Raw genomic sequence first — 25,022 nt, 5'->3', positions numbered from 1 at the left:
ACAAGGCTGGTCAGCTGCAGCCCCCAGCTCACAAGTAGATGATGCCCAGGGCTTCTGGCAAATGTACAGAAGTCCCTTCACTCAGGCTGGTCTGCACCCATGCTGTATCATCATCGAGGGAGGCTAGCTGAGCAACCCCAAGTACCCATCAACTTTTAGTCTTTAGAAACTATTTAGCCCAGGATCTCATTAGCTTTGCATTTTGTTTTCTTCAAAACCCAAACAGACAACAACAATAAAAATCCCTGGGGAGTTCTCTCCATGGTATTTCAACAGGAAATAAGGGGGAAGACCCTTCAAACTGAGGGACACTACTTGGGACCAAGAGAAATTGCTGCTGCTGCGGCCACTACTGCCACCAAGGTACCCTAAATGTTCACAGTATAGAAATGGCTAACCAGGGTGGCATCCTGACACCACTCAAAGGGGTCTGTTTGGTAACAACTTACACATTCTCCCCTACACAACAGACATCTAAATCACAGTTACAATCATATTAACTTAACAAAATGCTTTGAGAAACCATCACAGAAACTACACATTCATTGTCTTATGTGGAGCTTCACACTCCTCACCAACAAAGGGTGGTGGCAATGAGAGTTGTCTTGAGTCATGAAACTGCCCTGCACTGGCATGGGGAGGGGAGGGATTCTGATACTTTGTGGAGATGAAAATGGAAGTAATTCAAACTGATGGTACGGGAGATGTCTTAGTATCTTTAGTACCATATGGCAGCTTTAAAATATGAAAGTATCCTTTGGTTCACAAGAGAATTAACAGTCTTGATCTCAGTTCTTTGTGTGGTTTATCAGGTTTGGTTTGTTTCTGAGTGAAATTTCAGAAAATTGGGTTTTCTTGTTTGCTATTTGAACACGTTTGGAAACAGGTTGTAGGAATGAGTTCAGAAACATTGGGTACTGCGACTTTTGCTTCACAGTAACGTCTGGTGGGATCTAGAGAATGGTCTGATGGAAAAATATATATTTATAGATATGTACACATACACACACGCGCATGCACACTCATACATACACACAGAAAGTAAAACATAATGCACCCTGCTCAAATGTATTTCGTTTGGAGTGATTTGTCTATCAAAGAAAAAAAAAACAAACAAAAACAAAACAAAACAAAAAAAACATTCACAGTTCCTCAACAGTAGTTAAAATTCCAGGTCAGCTACTGATAATGAATTATTTCCCCTGTACTTGCATGAGGTAGACATCCCGAGAGGGTAAAGAAAACGGAACGTTATGACAAATGCATTAAGTTTTTTTCCTTTTCTGAACAGAAGGCCCCTTTCTGCTGGGTTCTTCGGGCGACGCAGACACCTTGCCGGCCGCGGCCTCCTGCGGCGGCCTGCCCGAGCGCTCGGCGCCCTCCGGCCTGCCTTCCTGAGGGGGCGCCGGGCACGCCAGGCCGGCCGGGCCGCCCCCTTCCCTCGGCACGGCAGACGTGGAAGGCTGCGGCTCGGCTTCGTGTCTTCCCTGAGAGCTGGCGGGCTGCTGCTGCTGCTGCTGCGAGACAGTTTTATGGGGGCAGTTCGCCACCATGTGCATGATGCTCTGACAGTAATGGCACTTCTTTGGCTGCGGAGGTAGGCTGCACTCCTTAGCGTGGTGGTCCAGGCCACCGCAGTTGTAGCATCTGAAAGCGAGCAGAGGCACAGATGGAGTTACTGGGTTAGCGGTGCACGGCTCCTGCGGCCGCTAGAGCGCAGCAGATCTCCAGCCACGGCCGGTCCCTGCCCGCCCCGGGAATTCCCGGCGGGACGCGGCCGGGAACGGCACCCACGGACTCCAGACAAACTGACCGCAGCCCCAGGAATAGTCACCGTGTGCTTGCCCCCTCTCCAAGCTTCCAACCCGCGGGCACCTGCTTCTGACCGGGCGCCACTTCCCAGGGGATGCCACTTCTACCCATGGGATGCCAGTTCTTCCCATGGGATGTCATTTCTTCCCATGGGATGCCAGTTCTACCCATGGGATGCCAGTTCTTCCCACGGGATGCGCTGCCGGGAGCCACCGTGGGCAGAGAGCTCCTCCAGCCGCACGGACGGGGCTCCTCCCACACTTCCCGGCAGTGGCCGAAGCCCACGAAACCTCCTCTATTTATATAGCCAGGGGAGTCCTGAGGAACTCTCCAGCAATTCCTTAGTGAATCCTTTGTAACACACTCCAGGAACAGCAGTTATTGGATTACGTTATTCTAACATACGATACAAAGAAATAATTACACGCCCTTGGCACGGTGACCTTATGTGCACCACTGAATTTTCTATTTTGACTGTTTTGTATGGTTTCTGTTTCTTTGCTTTGTAAAACTTGCACTGAATGCACCGACATTTCATTTATAATTAATCTAACATGTTACTGGAAAGAACTACACTGGCTTTTTTTTTTTTGTTTGTTTGTTGTTTCCTTTTTTTCCCCATTTCCCTTAACCACCAGCTAACTTTAAAAAAATTTTAAAAAATTCACAAATACTTAGGTCTGTGGAGTCAACTTAAGGATTAAAAAAAGATTGTAATTATAACTACATACAAAATTCTGGGAAGTGTTCTGGATCAAGCCCACATAAAGATATTTTACATTTTCAGATTCCTGGAAAGTAACAAAGCACCGTTTGACTATTTCACCTAGTGTTCAGTAGTCCCTACTAGCTTTTACAATATCAAGAAGTTTAGTCCATGCAAAGCTTATGTACCGCTTTACCTTGCAAAGAAATGCTATTGATAAAAACTGTGTAATTTTTTTAAAAAGATTTCAAATATCAACATTCGTAATTCCACTCCAAGAAACAATCCTTGGCCCCTCCCACTTCACATCTCTTCATCACTAGCAGCAAGATACCAACCATACTTTCACTTCCACAGACAAATGAAAAAACAGCGTAAGTTGCTCATGGCATACTGCATGCTATCATCTCCTACAAGACTGGCCAATAACTTAAAGAAGTTAAATAATGAACAGAACTTCATTAACCTTTCAGAAATTATTGTGATTTATTGTTGTATCTTCCCTAAAAGTGAGTAAGAAGAAACCAAGCCCAGTACAATGAACTCTGCACTTCTACAACAACTGCAATAACATATTTTAGGTGAACTGGTTCCATTTTGATGCCACCACTGTACTGAAGTTTGATGTGATTTTTCAGTGGAATTTGAAGGCTATGCCAACACTACTCTGTCTGCATATACTACAGAAAAAGCTTCCCTTGAATCACAAAGAAAATAACATGTACTAGCCCCATTATCACTTAGTATTGATTTCCTTAGCACAGGAAGGGAAATGACATACTAAGTACATTGTAAAATCCAAACATCCTGATCTAAGACCAAACATCAAGCTTTTTTCTCCTATAGTTAAAAAAAAATAACTTTCAAGTTATCAAACAGTATCCCTCTGACTACTTTTTGCCAAATCATTGCAGGTATTTCCAGATTTAGCGACCCCCATTTGACAGTATGTTCAGCATTCAGTCTTCCTAACTGGCATTCAGCTGTGCTTCCACCACAAGCTTCCTAAACACCCTCTGGAAAAAGTGATAAGGAAATAAGCCTTGCAATTAGAGAAACAAAACAACAGCAGAAAGTAAAAATCTAAGTGTTTTAATTTCTCTCCTTCCAATAAACACATTCACAGATATGGTACTGATTGTAATTTAGGTTATATTAGAGAGCAATGTTTATTATTACCTCTGTCATTGGTTTCTAGCAATGTACTTGTTCATGGGATAAATGCATTGTAACACAGTGTAGCATAGGAGAGTGCAGACATTCTGGAAATTGTGTTTTTTATCCAAATTCAGAATATGGAATTTTATGGCTGTGAATGCATCAGCACATATCTCCCTTAATATCACATCTGTTTAGAATGGCTAAAAAAAGGGCAAAGTTTGAAAACAGGGTAAAGGGCCTCAGTAGTAGGGTAGGCAGTAGCCACAGACAAATCAATTTAATCAGTTACTATGGTATGCTCTGTGTTATTCAACTCAGTGGATCGTTTCACCTCACCAATTGGCAAAGAACCTGCTGTCAGGGCCCCTGCTTCCACTCCAGCAGCCTCTGTCACCCTTTGCATATATACTCAGTCAATACATCCTATTTGCAATATATTGTAAATCCTTGCATTTATTCAATTGTCACTGAAATGGCACTGTAAAAGAAAAACTCTATCAGAAGCAGTTGTGATTGAACTCTGATTTGGCTTTTTGGGGATGCTTTTTGTTATCAATCAATTCAAGTGTCTGGGTAAAGTGTCAAATTAGAATACATATATATATATATATATTTATATATATATGTGCCAACCGTGGTGTGCCTGGACCTACAGAGGTGGGTGGTATTTATTCAGTTCTTTTAATTATATATTCATTTTTTGTCAATCACTCTTACCAGGAGAAGATATCCCACCTTGCTCTGCAGTGCCTTCCCTTTCCAAGGGATTTATCCCAAAATGGGAGTGATCAGCCACCTCAGAGCTCACAAAGGATGCATGGCAGCATCCCCAGGCATTGAGGCATGGCATTAACCCTTTTGTCCTGAGTGCTTCAGCCCTCTGCTCCTCTCTGCTGCGTGTCCTTGTGTTACACCATCATGGAAGCAGACAGCACGATGTGCACACAGGAGCTCACACATTCACATCTCTACCTACACACATACACAGAACAATACACAAGCTGACTCCTGCCATGAAAACTGACCAGTTCTCACTCGACTCTGCTCTCAGAAACTCTACATTAGTGCAACCATAGCAAGCATCTCTTCACTTCCAAAGCACCATGGAAAGAATGTATGTTAGCTTAAATACAAGTTTATGTGGAATTCTATCATGAGATGAATAAGACACAAAAAGCCCTTAAACGTGCAATTATAATAGAATCAGCACTTACAAAGAACAAAAGTAAGAAGGATTTGTTAAAAAAGGATTGTCTTTCTCACAGTAGGCTTCCATGATCTGCTAGCTAGCTCAAAAATATAAAGAGAGGGCAATTATCCTAACGGGAAATCCTTTCTTCTCTACAGCACTGACAGGACAGTAAATCATGGTGGTTTTTTTATATAAAAAGATGAACATCTTAATAGAGGAACACCTTGAGGAACTTGTCTAGCATAGTCTCAAAAAAACTGTAACATTAATACGTACTAATGAAGAAAAAAGAGAGCATGTAGCAAGGTTAAAAAAACCTCCTAAATTCTCCTTCACTATGGATTTGTGATTGCATAAAACTATACGTATTAAAGGAAACATGAAGAAGCAGAAGTGTACAGATTTGAACATAAACTACGCTGCATTCATTGCAAGAATCTGATGACTGAAATTGATTAGAAGTACTCAATTTCACAACCAAATAATACCATCTAGTCTCCATCTAGCCGTTAGCTATTTTCCTTGGTCCAGCAATCAGATACTCCTACTCAAGAAGCACACCCCAAAACCAAACTTTTTAAAACAAAACTCCTTGCCTTGCAAATATGTTATCCACAGTAACAATTTAGATGGGTTAAGCAGCACTAGGTAGAGTAAACACAACTGCTTGTTTCTTTAAGATGTTTTATAATATAATTTAGATGATAATCCAATACATATGACAAGTAGAGAATAATATGTGTAACCCCAGACTGTTATCTGTTGAGTGAAAAAACTGTAAAATTACCCTAGTGACTGGGGGAGGGGGAGCAGGGAACAATGGGTTAACATCTAACAGGGATAGGAAGGGGAGGGAAGGGGATACAGTCAGAGGAAGACTAAAATAATTCACCAGTATATACCCTACACCAATTCCTCTTTTGTTCTTACTTTCTGAATGCTATCAGACTACAAAAAAAAAAAAAAAAAAAAAAAAAAAAAAGATTCTTGGTTAACAATACTCCATCTTGTTGCAACATTAATGCCTTGAAAAACAGCATGGAATTCCAGCAGTGTGTGCACATGAGATGCTGTTACAATACACTGAATGCAACTGTGCAGTTAAAGCATAAAGGAAATATTTTAAATCATACCTAAATGTGCTGTCCTTTTCAACCATCGCTTTCACAACATACCTAAAGAAGGGCAGATAGAACAGGCGACAGATCAACTGTTCTATTTTGTAAATGGCTGCAAAGGGAAGTTAAACTATCCACAATCTAACAGAGAAATGGGTCTTAGACTTAAGATTTTCACTGTTTAAGGCTTCAGTGACTTGTCTTAAAAAGAAGGCCATGGAACACTGCAAAGGGATGCTTCTCACTACATGGATGTGACACCGACAAAAGCTCAGGGTGGAGTGTGCTTGCTCAGGCACCACCTGGAACAAGTGAGAAAGACCTCCAACGCCTCAGGAGGGCTGAAAGGATCTTCTGGACTATTGAGGATCTGCTAATTTCAAGTTGTCTTTGTTGCAGCTTGAAAAGCCAAGTTGGATGGGGCTCTGAGCAACCTGGTCTAGTGGAAGGTGTCCCTGTCCATGGGAGGTTGAAACTGGATGCTCCTTTCAACCCAGAAAGATTTTGGTGAGCTAACAAGAACACACAGAAGGTGAGTGGAATGTACACTCTGCTTGTGCCCTCTGACACAATGGATGGGATGTTTCTGTTCACATGTGCATTGCTGGGGTTTACACCAGTCTGGTTATCAACCTTTAATTCTTAAGCCCTAGCTGAATGCAGGAGAGAATACAGCTAACTTTGAAAACTCTAAAAAGGTTTTAGAATTCAAAGTAGCGAATACTGAAATACTACTGAAATAATAATTAAGGTCAAGTGAAATTATCTTGTTAAATAAACTAGAGAAAGGAATACTTACCATCTTCATCAGAGCATTTATGGCTTGTCCATCAAGCAGGCTTACAATGAGGCAGAAAACCTTACTAGCATCCTCATTTACCAATCCATGGAAAAAAAATCAGTTTAATTTTAAAACTGTAAGTATTTTTAATCAAGAATGTTGTAAAACAGCATATTATCAATGCAGGAAATGGCACACTGGTGCCACATTTAGGTTTGTGTTGGTCCTGTGAGTATTTGCTACCCTGAACTCCTCGTTCATGAAAAGCACTGTGCAGAGGCGACATGCTGGGAAAGTTAATTGCAAGCTGGCATTCTTCACTGAAATTCAGTTAGAAAATTTCCTGTGCTTTACTAGCTTTTTGAGATACACAACAGAAATATAATTAAAAAAATATATAACTTCTTAAAGAAAAAAAAGATGAAATACAATAAAAATGCTCACCCATCTCTCTGTCCTGTGAATCCTATGACTCATGATAATGTACCAGAGATCCAAGACTTTCAATTTTGTGAGAAAAACAAGATCCCTCCATTTTTTTAAGCTTGCCTTCTTTCATCTTACAGATAGCCCCAGCACGCTGACACAAGCCCACGCTGTCTGAGAGGCTTCCAATAACACAGGGTGGAATATTGATGATGTTTACTCTTGTTACAAATAAATAAATAAAAATGCTCCGTTGTAAACTCATCAGATCGACTAGTTTTCTGTGGTTAGTTCTAAATCAATCTATTTTCCCCAGTGTATCACAGAAGTAATATCAATAGGTTACGGTCCTTTGTTGCTCGGGTTTCCCCTCCCCCTTCCCCCCAACAAAGAAGCTGACAAAATACGTGCGGCATTTGCCTGATAAATCAGGCCTGTCAGGATGCAATTTAGCTTAAGTTCATGAGGAAATAAAATTGTTAAAAAACTCCTAATACAGTTTTAATGGAAGGTGGTGAGGTTTGTTTTGTTTCTTTTACAACCAAGAACAACAATGAACAGAAGGGTGGTTCGAAAAGCAGCTTTTTCTCCACAAAAAATGGAAAGGACTACAGAGACAGCAGATCTTAAAAAATAACTTCAATGATGTCGCTTCCATTCCTCCTTTCCACAGAATCTTACCTCTACTATCCACTCAGCTCCCTTTAAAGGCATGGAGGAAAATTATTTTTCACACAATCACACAAAAAATCCTTAGGAAATGCATTGTCATGGAGGAATTATTTGGATGCATTTTCATTTATTACAATAAAAGGATTTTCTTTATATTAAGAGCTAAGAAGTCCTGAAACAACAATTTACAAAGCGAAGTCTTTTTTCTAAATAACATGAAAGATGGTTTTACTCCTATAGTATCAATATAGGATGGAAAGAATGTGTATATTTTAATGGCTTTAACCCACCTAGATAAAGCAGATACAAAATCAGCAATGGTTTAAGGAAGTTATGTTTTAAACAGTCATATATCACAAATTTCAAACATGAAAGGTTATACCATGATTTCAAGTAAGTCTACTACTGTTAACCTTTTTGCACTATGAAACCATGCAGGCAAACACTCTCAACCACAAATTTCCCTTGTAAGCTTTAATTTCTGTGGGAATAATAAAAGAAACCAGTTTTCCAACAAGAACAGCTCTGCATGCAGCAATTTTTTAAAGAGTAAGTATTTTCCAGAGCTCGTGCTGGTGGGAAGGCTGCCAGGGCTCTGCTCTGGGCATTGCTGCTGTGTGTAGCCCCATCTGCAGCCCTGTGGCAGAGCAGGGGTGGGCAGAGCTGAGCAGACCTCGTGTGCCTGTGTCTGAAAGCGCTGCTCCGTGCCCCTGTTTACAGAAGCCGAGCTCGGTAACACTAGAAGCCTTTCACAGGGGTGGCTTGAGCCTCCTGGCCATGTGGATAAGGATGCACGCTGCATAAAACCGGCTCAGCTCTTTCTGGGTCAGTGAGGTGCTGGTCATGAGCTAAGAGGCCTGCCTGACCTTATCTGCCTCTCAGCAGAGCTGGTTCCAGGGTTTCCACATCCACTGATCAGTTAATCCACAGATGACATAAAAAGGCAGTAGGTAACTGGGAATCAGTTGTTAAAAATTGCCTTTTCCATTTTGTTCCGTATTTCATCCCTAACATTAGCAGCAAATACAACAAGCACAGCAAATACAAGTGACACCAACTCACACCAGCAGGAAACAGCAAATGGCATCCTGGCAGTAGGCTGGAGCACTGAAGCAAGCTGCAGTACAGAAAGAGGAGGAAGAAGGTGGCTCTGGAAGTTCATAACCTACTCTTCCTCCCCAAATAGCAGTTTAGACTTTAGGTACCTCATATAAATCAGTATCACACACAATGTTTCAGAAAGATCTGGTGACTGGAGTATGGACTGACTTAGATCCTAGCCTTGAAAGGGATTCTCCTATTACATACACCGAATTAGATGACTTACATGAATACAGGTTTCATGAGTGTTGTGGATTGCAGGACTTGACCAGCAAAGAGATGGTTACTGTCTGACACACCCTCTATGAGGAGACCACCCCAGCTATCTCTACAGGGGATCTTTCCAGAGCTCATGGCACTGATAAGGTCATGTCACATGAATTACACGGAGGGCTTCCTATCCCAAATGTGGAACAAAAGGGCATCGAACATGACGCTTGGTTTTGCTTGAAACAGCACCTGTAAATTCACACATTCAATACCCACAAGGACAATTAAATAATTCAGATGCTCTATAGCCACACTTCAATGGTAAGGAAAATCTGCATCACTTTGGACTGACTGAGAAAGGAAGCAGTCACCTTATTCACTTTTCTGAATTTGCATCTTAAGATGTCTAAAATGGACTAGCTTTGTATATTGATATTATTACTAAATGGCTGGACTGAGTATTTTCTGTAACAAGAGGCTTTCAGTATCTTAAAGAAAAAAATTATTTTGCAACTTTTCACATTAAAATGTGGAAGCGACACTAAAGCGTGAAAAGAGGATTTCGGCTGCAACAGGATTAAGCCTTATATGTTAAAGCTTTTAATTCCCACCTGAGGCAGGTATTCTTGTCCCACACTGCCTGATCCCTGAGCATTATAAGAGAAATAATGCCATTTTCTACTATTCTGCCCTGTATCAGCACTGGATTTATCCTCATTGTTAATTCTCACTATTAATTTTGTACGTAAGAATAAAAAGCATATTTATGCATATAAAAATTATTGTTAATTCTGAATTTGGTGTTTCCTCTTTCTTTGTTTGGCCTCAGGATGGCAAAATCTCATGAACACGTTTAATACTTATTTCTCTGAATTTTGTTAATTCTGTATCCAGTCAAAAATAATGGAAGATAAATAGTTTCCCTACATGTGGTAAACTACATTACTTTACCCCTCTTGGATGGGATTATGTAGATATCACTGCAGTAAAATTCTAACAATGAAGTTAATAAAAGTTTTCTTAAATATTGCTAGTTCCCAGAAACAGAACATCTTAATGGTCTTAGTTCTGATCTCAGTCACAAGGGTGTTGATCCAGAGCAATTTTGATGACTTCACTGAGCTTATTTTCTGTTATCTTTAATAATGTAACACAGAAAATTTCCCACTGTGTATGAATTCTGAAAAGTTGCACTGCAGTAGCCAAGGCTGGTTGCAGAGGTCAGGTCGGTACAAGCTGTGAGGGCACAGAGCAATGCAGGCTGAAGCTCCTTCGTTCCACCTCTAAGTCTGTGTTTGTTGGTTAATGTAAAATTTGAAAGCAGAACACAGCATAAATCACAAAGTTTAAAGCAAGAGTAGAGGAATGATGTGTCTTCTGCCCATTTTTGCTCAGCCTTTCAGCCTAAGGAAGAATGAATTATTTCAAAATTAAGGATGTTTCAAAATTAGGGCCAAGGATCAGTTTTTCTGGCAAGACTGATTAACTCTGTCTGAATTAGGAGATTTGATAAAGCAGGAACTCTAAACTTAAATAATATGTTTGAAAGCAAAGAACAATTCAGTTAAGAGCACCCCAGCTGTGATCATGGCAGGGGAAGAACAGATTAAAAGCTGGACATCCAGTAAACCTGCCACAGGAAAACATGATGGATATGCTCACTGAACACAGCACAACCACCTTCCTGTAATTTTGATCAGAAATTCATTCTCAAGCTACAGCTTCAATTATGGAAGCCCTGAACTTAAAATTTTGAAAGCAGTCACAAACCAGAGGAATGATTAATGCCAGCATCATATCTGTGTCTTAACAATTCATTAATACTCTGAACCAAACAGATCTTCAGTTATCCAGTAGCACTCACTGTGCAAGGCAGGAACACTGTACATTAAGGGTGGAAGTGCATGGTGGCAGAAAGGGCAACATATTTTAATGGAAGCCCACAAGTTGCTAGTGATAAATCAAGACCACTGGTTGGAGTGGAAGAAGGCATGTGTGTCTCTGCAGCCACTTAGTGAAGTGTGCAAAGGGCACAGGAAGGAATTGGGGAATGGTTACAAGTTCTTCCAGTTTGGAAGGAAAATCCTGACTTCCAGTAAAATAAAGGATTACTCGGTTATGCTGGTAGCCTGTCTGCTCTCCTCAGATCCCAGGCTCTGAGGCACATTAGAAGACACAGAAAGGTGACTGTGACATACTGCAGGGGCTAGGAATGGAACATATAACATGTCAAATCCATAGGACTTCATTAGTCCTGACTGAAACTCAGTTTCTTCCTGCTTTAATGATTATTACCATACTGCTACAAGGTTATGGAGACAATTCTTACTATTCACTGAGCAGTTAATTATTCTAGTGACAGATCTTCCACAGGAAAAATTGAGAGTATCCTTCTGCCACAAGACCTTAAAATATCACAGCTAGGGCAGCGGATTTGAACTCACAGCTAGACAGCAAACTGAATTTATTCTTTTTTTCATTCTGGATAAACACTCAGTGCTAGAGGGAGGAGGGAGTTCACTGGCAGGCAGTGAGAGGGAGCACTGCTTCTCAGCATCAGGCTGGAACAAGGTCTCTCCCATCCAGCCACTGTCCTTTTGCACAGCTGCTCCTCAGGGGTGGCACAATCCTTAGGGTGCATGATAACAAATTGTACTGGGTGTTGGATATCTGTATCACTGCACCACCGTAAAAACCAAAGTACCCATCTCAGGAGCTGCTTTGTAGCTGAACTCTTCACCCTCTGCACCTGATGGAATCCCAGAGCCTCCATCACTGCCTGTCCTCATCAGATACAGCCCCCCCATTTCTTGTGCTGCTTCCATCACTGCTGTGATGCTCTTACAACTGGTCACTGACCCTGGCTCCTCAGAGAGTGAAGATGGGAAACCCAGGTGTCTTACCTATAATCTAGTAATCCTCCTTCAAAAAAGTTGAACACCCATCTGAAGATCAGCCTCCTGATGGAGGGAAGATTTGCATCCAAACTTGTCTTTCACACTGGAGGAGGTACCTGGTAAACTACCTTTTGAGTAGGTTAGAAGTGTGTTTGCTGGCTTGGGCCATACAAGAGAAGAGGAGAACTCAGAAGCCAACCTGCTAATTCTCAGGGACTCAGCTGCAAAAGCTAGAGCACAGAGTTGCTGCTGTCCAGTAAAAAACCCAGCTGACACAAGAAAGACAGCAAGTTAAATTTGGCATTTGAGTCTCTTGGCAGCACCTAAACATCAAATCTAGGCACCAGATGCCTTTTGTGAGGTTGGAAATAGTCACACCTGAACAGTGTTAGTTATAGAAGACAAGGGACCAGACCTTTAGAAATCTGTCTCTTCCTACAGTACTCTAGGATACTTCCAGGAACAAATCAGTTGTTTATTAAACCAACCTCACTCTTGAAAACCTAAAAGGACAGAAAGCTTTCCTCCTAAATTGAGATCCCCTCAGCTCTCCTCCTTACAAACCTTCTATTCAAAATACTCACAATTCCTGGAAATACACAATTCCACATAATCACAAAATGTAGGGAGACTGTAACTGCAACCCAGGACTCTAGATTTGAAGCACAGCCACAAACTTCCCTTATGAAAAGTCCCATCCTTCCCAGGCTTAGAAGCTGGTGGTAGAAACTTCTTTCTCTGTCACAGGCAGCCTGTGCAACACAGTTGGGTATAATCAAACATTTACAGGTATTTAAATGCCTAAGTCCCACTGACTTCAGAGGTAAGCAAGGTCCTCATAGCTTAGAAGATCTAAGCCTGTGCCCCTCAGGATTATATCTGGTACACCAAGGAAAGTTATGGTACAACAAAGTACAACCACATAGTGATTAGGTCACAAACTGCCATTCACCAAACCAGCACAGGAATCGAGCACATCCTGAGCAATGCATAAAATACCTGATTTTGAAACTGTTCTCTTTGTTACAGCTATTTCACCACTGTCCAACTATTATCATGAAAAGTCATAGACAAGTTGTGAAAAATAATTTCAGTTACATCGGAAACATTACACAGAAAATGAGGGCCATCACGAGCTTAATTAGACTTCCCATAAATACTGAAATCCCCTCCACAAGTCTTTTACATTCCCTGCTGGCAGGCAGCACAAATTTGAGAATCAGATGAAGAAAGCACACACGTTCTAAATGATGAAAAAATCTGAAGTAGAATGTCCTCAATAAACTACTGTGCTTAGATTTCATTCCAGTTTCCTGCAAAGCTTTGCACAGCGAGTGCCACCGCTGCTTGCTGTCTTGGCAGCATCAGGAGCAGTTGCCAGGGTGCCCTCCTGTTTTCATACTCTGTACTGCCAAACAAGCCAGCAACAGCGTGCTGTGCCAGGCAGAATGCAGGGAGTGTCAGCGAGCTCACTCCAAAGCTGCAAACCATCCAGAACCAACAGCAAGAGACCAGGACTCCAGCTCAACTATTTTGGACAGCTTTTCCTTGGGTAATGTAAAAATAAATGGAAGATAATTACTAAGTAAACATCCCCCTTTCCAAGAAGAATGCTTCCTAAGGTGTATGATCTGCTTTCAAAAACTTCTAAGGATGATCCCTGTGATGATCTATGCAGTTACTAAAATGCTAGCCAATTCTCAAAGGAAAAATTTTCAGTTAATTCACTTTTTTTTTTTCTCAATTTGTAGTGTTTATTTAGCTTGCTTCATATCACACCTCCAGCTTTGAGACAAAACCATAAATCATTGCATTGGCACAAGTGTGGGTGTGATAAACACTGTCAGGAGGTGGGAGGGAGTAGATTAAGCAATGAAATTCCCATTGTCCTTAAACACTCTTGCAGAGGAACTACAATGTGGAACAGGCACACTGCCTGGGATTTACCCATGGCCAAAGCACACACATGGCTTTCACACAAATCTATACTGCATTTCTATCTGGATTCATGAATTTATCATAATATTCCATCTGATCCCCACCAGTGGGTGTGTGCATGTGAATAGTGGATGAAAGAATCACACACTCCAAGTCCAGGCAGAAGATTCAGATGTTCACTTCAGTTTTGTGTGGCTGCAGCTTAATTTCCTTTGAATTAGAGACAATGAGCTGGAAAAGAACTTAACTGACAAAAAATAGCTGAGCTGTGTGTTTTGAGCTAAATACACTCTAAATATAGCGCAGAGAGATGCATAATATCCCTCCTATAAGGAAATAGGTTTTTACACCATTCTTTTATATATTCACCATAAATCAACCAGCCCTATTTCAGGCTAACTAATGCTTATTTTCTAATGAACTCCTCCTCCACTCATGCAGAGCATAGCTGGGGCATTTCCCATTTTGTGCTCATGCAAGCTGCAGCTGGACATAAGCTTTTACTTGCAGACAGACTATTTTCTTTCTACCCCTTCACAGGTTCTGCCTTGCTGTGTTATTCTTTCCTCATCTTCCTACCACTGCAAGGCTTCACGAGGAAGCACTGCACCTGTCACAGCTCAGCAAGAATAGTTCTTTATTTTCTTTTTGAGGCTATTGTTAAGGTAGGGCTTGAGTCAAAAGCTGCTGCTCATGGACAGACTAGCAGCAAAAAAGGGAGAGGAGAAGGGAATGTCAATAGTTTGTCACCAATTAGATGACTTCTCAGCTCAATTTATTTTGCCTGTAGTTACCTCAAATGCAGTGGGCAGGAAACCTTTAAGAGGAGCTTGGCAACTTTGACATGCCTGTCAAATTTACAGTATTGCAAATTTGTAAAATTACTGCATTTTACAATAATCATGGCTATGATTACGGGACTGATGCATATAGTCAGAAACTCAAGTGTCATGTTCACGGACATTCCTGTCTTTGCAAGAGAGATGAATAGGCAGCACAGAGGGGCCACGTGAGAAATGGGTATGTGAGAAAGCTGAACAAGAAGAGGGATAAACAAGACGAGGGTCATGCACACCAAGCCCCTTATTAAAGGCACAGGAGGCCATCATCAATGGCACCGTCTCGCCTGCTGGAAAAGCCTGGAAGGCACAAAGCAACTGCTCAGCCCTGGTGAGGCTGATGCCAACCTTTCAGCAGCATGCTCAAGAGAAAGTGTGTCCTGTGACAGCAGTACTGCACAGCTCACCAAGGAGGAAGCTCAGTATGGCACGAACTAAAGGCCTTCCTACGTGAGAGTGCTGGCAATGCCAGGATAACTGCGAGCCAACGATATCCGCTGGTTTTATGGTATGCAAGTCTAATTGTTTAGCTTCAGGAGCAGTATTAAGTTCTGTCCACTACTGAATTCATGGTCAAAGGCACCCAAGATGGCCAGGTTTCTTGTAGTGTGTTCATTTGTCATCCAGGGCAACACTTGCTCCATTCTGCAGAATGCCTTGAACACCTCTACAGCAACCATAGATCTATCCTCACTCTGTAAATTACCTTAGCTCTTTACCACAGTTTTAACTGCTTAAATACTTGTCTTACAGACAAAACAGCTTTGAAATTAAATTATCGACTTGGATACTCATTCAATAACAACTGATTTTTATTCAAGAATGGGCACCATAGAGGATGTTTGGGTTCCCTTAAACATGTCAAAGCTGAGAAAAAGAACCTGATTTCTGCAAAATGCTGGGATAACTCCCATGCCTTATTACACTCAGTGGCATAGAAGTTAACAGGCCAACATACCCTGTTGACATACCACTGCCTCTCTAGAGCAGAAGTTTTTTGAAGGTTATTATCTGCCATAGTTAACTATGCTATCTAAGTACTTCAGTGATTATGAAAGCAGAATGCTTTGCAACAAAATACACTTGTATGTATCAATATCCCTTTTAGCTTCAAAGTATATTGAAGTTTTGAGGTTTTCATACCAGAAATGCTGGTGGCAACATTTCTAGGGCCTCTAACAATTTCTGCTGTTACTGAATCCAGCCTCTAATATTACCATGCCTGTAAATTACTTGGAGTAAATAATATTTCACTGCAATTCTAGTTTGTTGACAGGATTTTTAAAAAAGTATTTAGGAAAAAACATCAGCACTTGGAAATAGTACTTAAAAACTACCTAAATGCTACCATTCTGTATCTGAAAGAGCATCAATACCAAATGTGCTTACCACCCATCTCAGGCGACTCTTGCCACGTGGGTTTAGAGTGGTGCTCCCTTCAGTCTGGCTCCAGAGTTAAAGCATCTGAAGTGTAAATTGTGTGTGACACAGCCAAGGAAACCCACTTTACTTTAACCTTGTTAATGGCGAGCCAGATGGAACTGCTGAGGCCACCCATTGTTCGGGTTTGCATTTTTGTGTAATGCCATGGTGTAGGTCCATAGGGCCTCATGAATTCCCCTCCTCTGAATATATAATGTGCTGTTAAAGGCACTGAAAGGATCAAGCTCTGCTCTGAGAACAGCTGGCTTTGTATTTTTTTAATGGTTGTTAGCAGCAGCAGCAGGTCCATTCTACTCCGCTATTCTTCCTCTGCCCTTCTTAAAATCCTGATCTGTTGGTTCTTGAGGGAAACCAAACCCTAACTCTGACCTATATAGCACATCATACATTACCTCAGGGTCATTACCCCCAAATATTCATCAAAAGTCTCAGATTCTCCCTCCCTTGCAGCCTCAGACCCTGCCCCAGCAGTTCTTAATCACACAAGTAATCATCACTGACTTCATCAGTCAGGTTGTAATTTCTTTCCTACCAAACCCAGGGAACCTATGACTGCATCATTTTTGGTAATGACCATTGCCTTCTGAAAATGTGGTCAAATTTCCTTGTCTTGACCTCTTTTGTGCCTTTAAGATGAAAAAGGAAATAAGAGGAGTTTGAGCAAAGACAGCCCACACCCTGAGAAATAAGGGGATGCTTGCAAATGGTTACACAGCAAGACCCGTTGTACAGCAGTTGTGATGTGAAGATGATACCTCGCAGTGCCTGTGCAATGATGCAGAATTGTCAAACATTTGCTGATGAAAAGCCGCAACACATGACTTAACAGAGGTAATAGAAAACCCACAAGACTACAGCTGGCTGCCTAGCAGGTTTCCAGTTGCTGTGCAAGATAACATAATTTTGGGAGAGAGGAGTACTGTTCTCCCGGTCTACTCCAGCTGTGGTGCATGCTGTTCTGCACAGGATGAGAAAAGCACAAAGCCATCTCTCCAGCCCTTCCTCCCCAATGGGCCTGCCATCAGGAAAGCAAGCTGCATCTCAGGAAAAGGAGGCAGCAGCCAGGAATTACTGAATTGCACCACTGAGCACCAGACAATGCGTCTCCCTCTCTGCAGAGGACTTCAACAGTGCAGTTAGCACAACCTGTGAATGGCACTAGAGGGATGCTGCAAACAATTATCTGTTCTTACAGAAACTTCACAAAGGCTTTGGCAACAATGAGGCTGATCAGGCTATTAAAAGAGCTGAGAAACCATAATCAATACTTTAGAGCAAATTCCCTGATCTGTTCAAAGTGACTTGCTTTGCACTACACTGGCAGAGTAAGGAAGGGAAGGAAATCCTCCTACCCGATTCCCAGGTCAGTGGCTCTTCGGGCATAGGAGACATGCTACTTACTGAAATATATTATACTCCTGCCATTCCCAGTTAGTCTGTGTGCCTTCAGGAAAGGGAGCCAGGAGGCTCCTGAAGCTCAGCAGTGCTTAGCTTGCTCTAGGCATGAACTGGAGTAAAGAATCAAGGACCTGATAGTTTATCTTCTTTCTCCAAACTGCTCTAGATGCTGTCAGAAGAGCTGCTTCCACTGTTCTACAGGCTCCCCAAAATCAGTAAAATTCCAGTCTACCTCTTTCCTAGGGCTCCTGTAACCTGACACAAAAACTTTGGGGCAGCCACAGCTGGCAGGCAAAAGGGAAGACCAATCCACCCCAAAGTTCCCCAATGACCAAGGACAACCACAGGACACACACCAGCAGGAAAGGCAGGACAGCCAGGAGATGGTAACTTCTCCTTTCCCCACAAATGGCAAGTCGAAATTCTGTCCCTTACCCCTTTATCTTTTACATAAATAGTAGGGTGCAACTTAGGAAAGTTATTTTTAACTTGAATATTTCTTAATATGGTTATCCTTAAAGGCTATCTGCATCAGTGGGAGATGCTGCAGAAGGCACAGAACTTTTATATTCATTGTGTTGTTAAAACAATTTCTAATTCTAAATAATAAATTACAGGGGAGCACAGGAGGTTCAAAGCCAAGTAAAGCTCAGTAAACGATTTTCCATCCATTTCAGAGTCCATGAATTGGACTTTCTTTTAACTAATAATTTTCCTTTGCACAATGTAACAGATCATTTTTGAAGGCCAGACTACCTTTAATACATTTCCATTGTCTAAGAAAATTATCTAGGTAAGAAAATACAAATACTAGATAAAGTAAATAAAAATAAGGCACAATTTGGAACTGATAAGCTAACATTGCACTTCATCCACTTTTTCTAATTTTTCCATGTCTCCTCTATTTGCAAGATGCAAAGCTGTCATAAATATTTTGAGATTGGACAGGATTGATTGCCATTGCCTGCAGTCCTTATGTCCTTTTTTCATGAACATTCTTTAGTCCTAAGTCCACATCTCAAAGCAAAAGCTGCTAATAACCCTGGACTGATGTGATGCTCAGTACTTTAGCACCCTAGGATGGAGATTATGTGCCCCCCTTGATTTCAGCATGTTAAGCTTCCTTGAAGCTTTGTTTCTTTCAGAAGCAGCTGTCTGCATTTCCATACCTTACCCTGCCTCTTGCCACCAGAGCTTAAATCACATGCTTATCAGTTAGAAAAAAGAGCTGCAGAATTATTTTTCCTATGAAGTCTTGCAGAATTAAATAGTTCAGCTGGTAACTTCCCTCTGTTGATGATGATGACAAGACGAAAATCATAAGCTGTCTTATAGAAAGGGAAGTCATCAATAAATCAGGACTTTAGTTGCCAGTGCCACATTATTTGTACAAAAGGAACTCTGAATAACATTAATATCACTCTAGAGCTTTACTATACATTTTTTTTTAATTAACTATTTGTTTGTTTGGAGTTTTTTAAAGACACCTGTTCAACTCTCTTAGTAACTGAGGGTGATTGAAAGATTCACAACAATGCTAAATTCACAAAATAGCATTTTATAGCTTACTTTAATATTTGAGCAGCATTTATGAATCCTTTTAAAACTCACTGATTCCTAGCAAAGACTAGGAAAATACTCATATCTGGAAGCAGCAGGGAATATATATTTCCCTTTTTTTTGAAAGCCTGAAAAAGACAACATTGAGTAAATGGTAGACTGAGTTTCAAAAGTTACTGACACTTAGGTCTGCCTTTCAGCATTACAGTACTACAAACTTTAAATGCTAATTCTATATAACCTTTCCCATTTGGTGAGAAAACCTCCTCTGAGGATCTGTCATTAAGAAACCTGAAACATTAACTTCTTCTGTATGACAAACGCTCTGTAATTGGCCCATGTGGTAAAATCAGACTAAAAGAATATGGTTTCTGTAACTGTATGTGAAATTTATGTTATTTTTCTCCTAGTCATGAAGAAGGTGGGCTATAATTTTAGTTCATTTAAGTTCCCCAGTGAAACTCTGAAAATGTGACACCCTTAGGAGAATATGATTGATGTGAAATAGCAGAACACTACAATAGGAAATGTTTAGTACATATCTCCAAATGTCTTCACATTGTTCACAGCACTTCAAACTAATGCAACGGAAGCAGAAAAAAACCTAAACAGATTGTTTAGGGGAAGCTGGCAGGGAAGGAAGAGCCATGATGACACCACACACTGACTCCTCCAAACTGCTTGCGTTTTGCAAGTTTTGAGGAGCAGCTGCTGAAAGGCAGGAATGGAACTGAGAAATGACCACTGCATGTACTGAAACCCCAGACTAGAAGTTAACAGTGAATTAAGTGAGAACAGCAGATTTTAAAGGCTCTCCGCAGCCCCACAGGGATGTCAGGCACAGAGCTGAGGAATGCTGCTTACCCTCCCAGCCAGCTGCCAACTTCCTGGCACTGTACAGTTTGAGACGAGTTAATGGTGTGGCGGCACCAAAGCATCTAAAATAGGTAGGACTGCTTTTTGTATCCTGTTTTCATTCCCTGGCCAGGAAAACCACAAGCTGCAGCCCTGCTAAAAAGCACAGACCATCACTCTTGTGGGGAGCCCTGTGCAGCAGGATCCACTGGCAGTCTGGCAGAGGAAGCTCAAATAGAAAAGACCTCGCCTGGGACACTCCCCAAACCCTCCACGAGGTCTTGCTGATGCCTAATTATACCTCTGGCCTTTTGGAGGCCAAACCCAACTCCCTGCTGGGTTTTGTGTTCCTGACACTTTCCTCCCATGAACCCCGCTGGCTCTTAAATCACCACCTGCCACCAGTGAGGGCAGATTTCCTATGGCTCCTACTACAGAGGCCAAAAAGCTGCTGCCAGCAGGGAACGTCTCCTCCGCCACGTTGAGCAGAGAGCACAACAAGTTCCATGCCGAGCTGCCCACAGGGATTCCCACTCCACATAAACCCACTGAGCTGACACCGAGAGGCTCCCCCACTCTGCCACCTCTCCATCCCTCTGCTGCTTGGTACCCTCTCCTTCTGCAGGATCGGTTTTGTCTCAGTCATGCTCCCCGAAGTGGCTCCCTGAGGAATCAGATCAGCACGGGTGACTCTGCAGGCAGAGGAGCACAAGGCTGGCTCTGGGTGCAGGGGGTCCACGGCAGCTGCCCTGCCACGGTAATTTGAAACTGCACCCTGGCAGAGACCTGGCTTCAGAGTCAGGGGCAGCATCCCTCTCTTTTAAAGTCACAGTTCCCCTTCAGGGACAAATAATAAATAGGGATTCAATCTGTCAACACAGTCCAGAACCTTGGAGATTCCCACTACTTCAGCTCGTGCAGAAAAGTCAACAACAGCTAAAGAAACTTATATGTATTACACTTAAAGAATCATTGCTTTCTGAAATTTACATTATTTTCAACTGAATGGTGTCCCTCTAGCAGTTCTGGCTGAATAATTTTGCTGCAATTGTTAGGGAGAGTTTTGGCAAACTTAGATCAGACATAACTAAACACCAGCTGTGTGTCCCCAAGGAATGTCAACATGTGATGAGGAGAGTTCCAAAACCCAGCTATGTATTAATGAACACAGGCATGAGATACAGAACCACTGGATGAAAGTTTACACTCTAGATATTCCATATATGTGATTTACAAGTACATATAGATGAAAAGAAACATCTCAGGATGTGCAGTGCCTACACTGACAATGACCTAGATGTACTCAATCTACTGCACATTTAAGAACACTTACTGATGCAATAAATTTTAAGTTGACTCCAACATCTGAAGGAATTTCTTGAATACCTCTGAGAAAAGGTATGGCCTACAGTTGGGCCAAGGCCACCTGTGTAGCTTCCTCATTTTCATTTTTCTTTCTTTCTTTCTTTCTTTCTTTCTTTTCCCTTGTGGAAAGAGACTGTGGTATAATGCAGAATTATCTTACTGGCACATTCTGCCAAACAGGACTCTAGGGCTGTGTCCATTACAGCATCCTCAGGAGAACTCTCCTGGCCACATTGCTTGACCATCTCAGCAGTGTCAGCCTGTGTTTGCAGTGTCATGAGTGCTGTCTGTCTGCAAACCAAGGGGGGAAGTTTTACAATGTCTTGTCACAGAGAGCCCAGTGCAGCCCATCCCCTCCCAGGAGGGAGCAGCCTGGGACTCCAGTCACAGCACACCCACAGGGAGCCTGGCTCTCATTGCCTCGCCAGATTTCAGTGCAGCCACAGCTGTGCCACACACTTCCATCTGAGCTGGCTGTCAGATACTGTGCAGCCCCATGCACAGGGTGTCTGGGGCTCCTGGGTGGCTATAAGCCCCCAGCCTGCCCCAGTTCTTCACACCCCACTTTCACTTCCATCCTGATTCTGCCCCTAATAAGCACATTTAGCTTTTACATACTGGTTTAGCCTTTACACACTGATTGGGATGAACCATTCCAGAGGGCATGGCTGGCCACTTCAAGGAAATAAGGATTTTTAAATTGAAAAACTTGAACTTTCAATTTAACAAAGCAGTGTTTTTTAGAAACAGATTTGTTTTCATTAATTAATAATAACAATAATAGTAATAAAAAACCATAAACCTGTTTCTGTGTAATCTTTTTTTTTTCTTTGACTAAATGAGAATCTGCTTGAAGAAAACATTTCCAAGCTAAATGAAAATGGATTTATATGCCACACACAAACTGTAGTACTTCACAATGTAACAAAATATGCAAGTTTAAGCAAATTTACCACCTGCTACCACAGCAAGGGAACATGGTGGAATCCTGTTCACAACACATCTCATTATTGCAGCCACATGTTTCACTACAGTGATTAGTCTGCATAGAGTGTCACAATTCATTTCCAGTGCTAATACCACCTTCATACAGTTTTTCACTTACAGTCTCAACCAGAATTTGTAATTCAAGAATTTTTTGCAGGTTTTTGGAAACGCTCAGCTGACTTTCTTACATAGGCAAGACTGTAGATGATAAAAGGGCATGTGACATTTTTACCTCTATTGTTACCTGGCCTAATGAGAGAAAGCTAGCACAGCTACATTATTATAGCTTCATTTTGTCTGATACATTATAACTTATCTATCAGTCATCTTTCCTTTGGCACCCACTTTCTTCAATGCAACTGAGGCAACCTTTTATAAGTCTATTGTATATACTATATATGTGTGTACAACGTGTATACAACAGATTTAATAATTATTTTTTTCCTCTCGACAATTAAAGCCAATCTTCTACAAAATGCTCTTAACATAACTCTGGTGTAAAGACTTATTATGATAAATTCAAAATTTTTCACATTTGACTAATTTGTATTTTATGCAAGAATTAAGCAAGAAATGTAGGTCATGATGAAGAAAATTTATTTATCTTAGATTTATTACTATATTCATCCAAAGATTTTATGGATAGCTATCACCTAAAGCATCTCATAGACATTGATGTTCTCCTGGCAGTTGGAAACAACTTCAGCCACTACTTAGAAACAAAATCAACATGCTTTCTTTTTGCTTTTTTCGCATTCAAATCTGCACCTAGAAACAGATGAGGAACACAAACCTCAACAGTCCTTTTAAAAAAGGCCACCAATAACCCAGCTTTCTGAAATCCTCTGGACTCAACTGCATTTTTACAAAAGGTGTTTTCTGATGAGTTCTTGTTTTGAAAAGGAGGGGGGCAGTGCAGGCTAAACCCTAGAAAGCAAAGCAGAAGTAATAATCTCTTTATGGCAGTTCATGGTAAGGAAGTGACTCAGCTGAGGAAAATTACAGAGTCCATTTGGAGACACAGATTCCAAGAGCACTGGGGTCTGCAGTCAGGAATCTGGCACAACTGCACTGCCAGAAATTTCCACCTTCACAAACACATAAACCTGAAAAATACTATTTGCAGTAATCCCGAACAGTTTTGTCTATCTCTACAGCATTTTTTGTGGTGAAAAGAAAATGTGAGGGAACTGAGAACATATTCTCCAGCTATTTCTCAGAAAGACCAAGCAAAAACAAAGCAGGGTTTCATCATAAGTAAGTCAAATTAAGTCATTCAAAAACAGTATTATAACTTCTTTGATTTTTTAATTACCCTTCCACAAACTCAGCAAGCAGTCTACTCTGCCTCATGAACTATTGCATATCAAACTTGGAGGCAGGTCTTAGCACATTTAGAATTAATGCCACAATTACTAAGGGATGAAAAACCTGCAACATCTTGAGAGTGTGCATTAGAGTAGTCCTCAGGTATCTACAGATTACTTTTAAAGAGTAGGCAAAAGATATTAAGAAAAGCAAGCTTCTGTTCAGGGTGCTTGAATCATCAAATGTCATGAAACAAGAATCCATACATCCAGCAAAAATCCTGGGGAGCAGGCCTTCCAGGTCCAAAAATGTGTGTGTATCAATGCTCACTAATAATTCAAGTAGCAAAGAATCACAACTACTATTGTACTAAAAAACTACAGTGGTTTGAAGTATTATATGGACTAAGAAGGACTGCATTGAAGAGTTTACTGGTAAACAAACAGAAGACAAGGAAGGTACAGAAATGGCTCAGGCAAACAAAAAGGTTATCTTAAGTCATGTCAGGCACACTATCTTTGTAGTCAACATTTTTTTCTTTACTAATTAACAAATCTTCTGTTCCTGCACAAGGATTCATGAGTTCTCACAAGTGGGTAACCAAAACCATTCTGTAAAACAGAATTAGCTCTCTAGCCATCAATTATTTAACCATAGAGAGTGCTGCCAAGCAAGAATTCCAAAATGTCTGATCAGAAGCTACCCCATTTTATCCCAAGAATTCAAACAGGGAACAGCTCTCAGAGATACAACATCCTTCAGGGTTGGTTCTGCCCCTTGAAACGCTCTCTGATTGCCAATGCCCGTGGCACTCCTGGGGATGCAGGCCAGAGCAGGGGGGATGCAGGAACATCCAGGAACAGCAGCAGCTCCAGGATCACGGAGCACAGCCAGCCCTGGCCACCCCTGCAGCTGGCAGGGCTTCTCCAGCCAAGCCAGGGCCATGGCAGGAAGGAAACAGAGCAGTGCCTGCATCCCTGGGAGCAGTCCATGGGCTGCTGCAGTCCACAGCAGCTCCTCCTGCTCTCCCTTCTTTTCCTGCCATGGAAGAACTAGAAATTATGGTGATAATTTTGCTCAATTTCCCGTCAGGTGCAAATCAGGGCTAAAACTGCAAAAATAAGGTTTTTACAGTTAGAAGAAGACTTTGTTAAGTTATAAGCTTGCAAAGGGGTTTAAATCTCATATCCTTCACTATCCAAAGAACAACAAAAACGTGGAGGTTTACAGATGGCTGTCTGCTTGAGTTTAAC

The 25,022-nt window shown here is 41.5% G+C and overlaps 1 protein-coding gene across 2 annotated transcripts in view; it reads right to left on the bottom strand.

Moving 5' to 3' along the window:
* Nucleotides 1-1,265: 1,265 nt before the first annotated feature.
* Nucleotides 1,266-25,022, bottom strand: part of LIN28B (lin-28 homolog B) — an 83,541-nt gene continuing 59,784 nt past the window's right edge. For both annotated transcript variants that reach the window (XM_056487962.1, XM_056487961.1), the window contains exon 4: nt 1,266-1,647. In XM_056487962.1, the coding sequence (XP_056343937.1) occupies nt 1,266-1,647 (382 nt within the window). The remainder of the gene's footprint in view (nt 1,648-25,022) is intronic.

The sequence above is a fragment of the Oenanthe melanoleuca genome, chromosome 3 (assembly GCF_029582105.1).
Source record: "Oenanthe melanoleuca isolate GR-GAL-2019-014 chromosome 3, OMel1.0, whole genome shotgun sequence".
In the NCBI taxonomy this organism is placed as follows: Eukaryota; Metazoa; Chordata; class Aves; order Passeriformes; family Muscicapidae; genus Oenanthe; species Oenanthe melanoleuca.
This window is presented reverse-complemented; position numbering and strand designations above follow the sequence as displayed.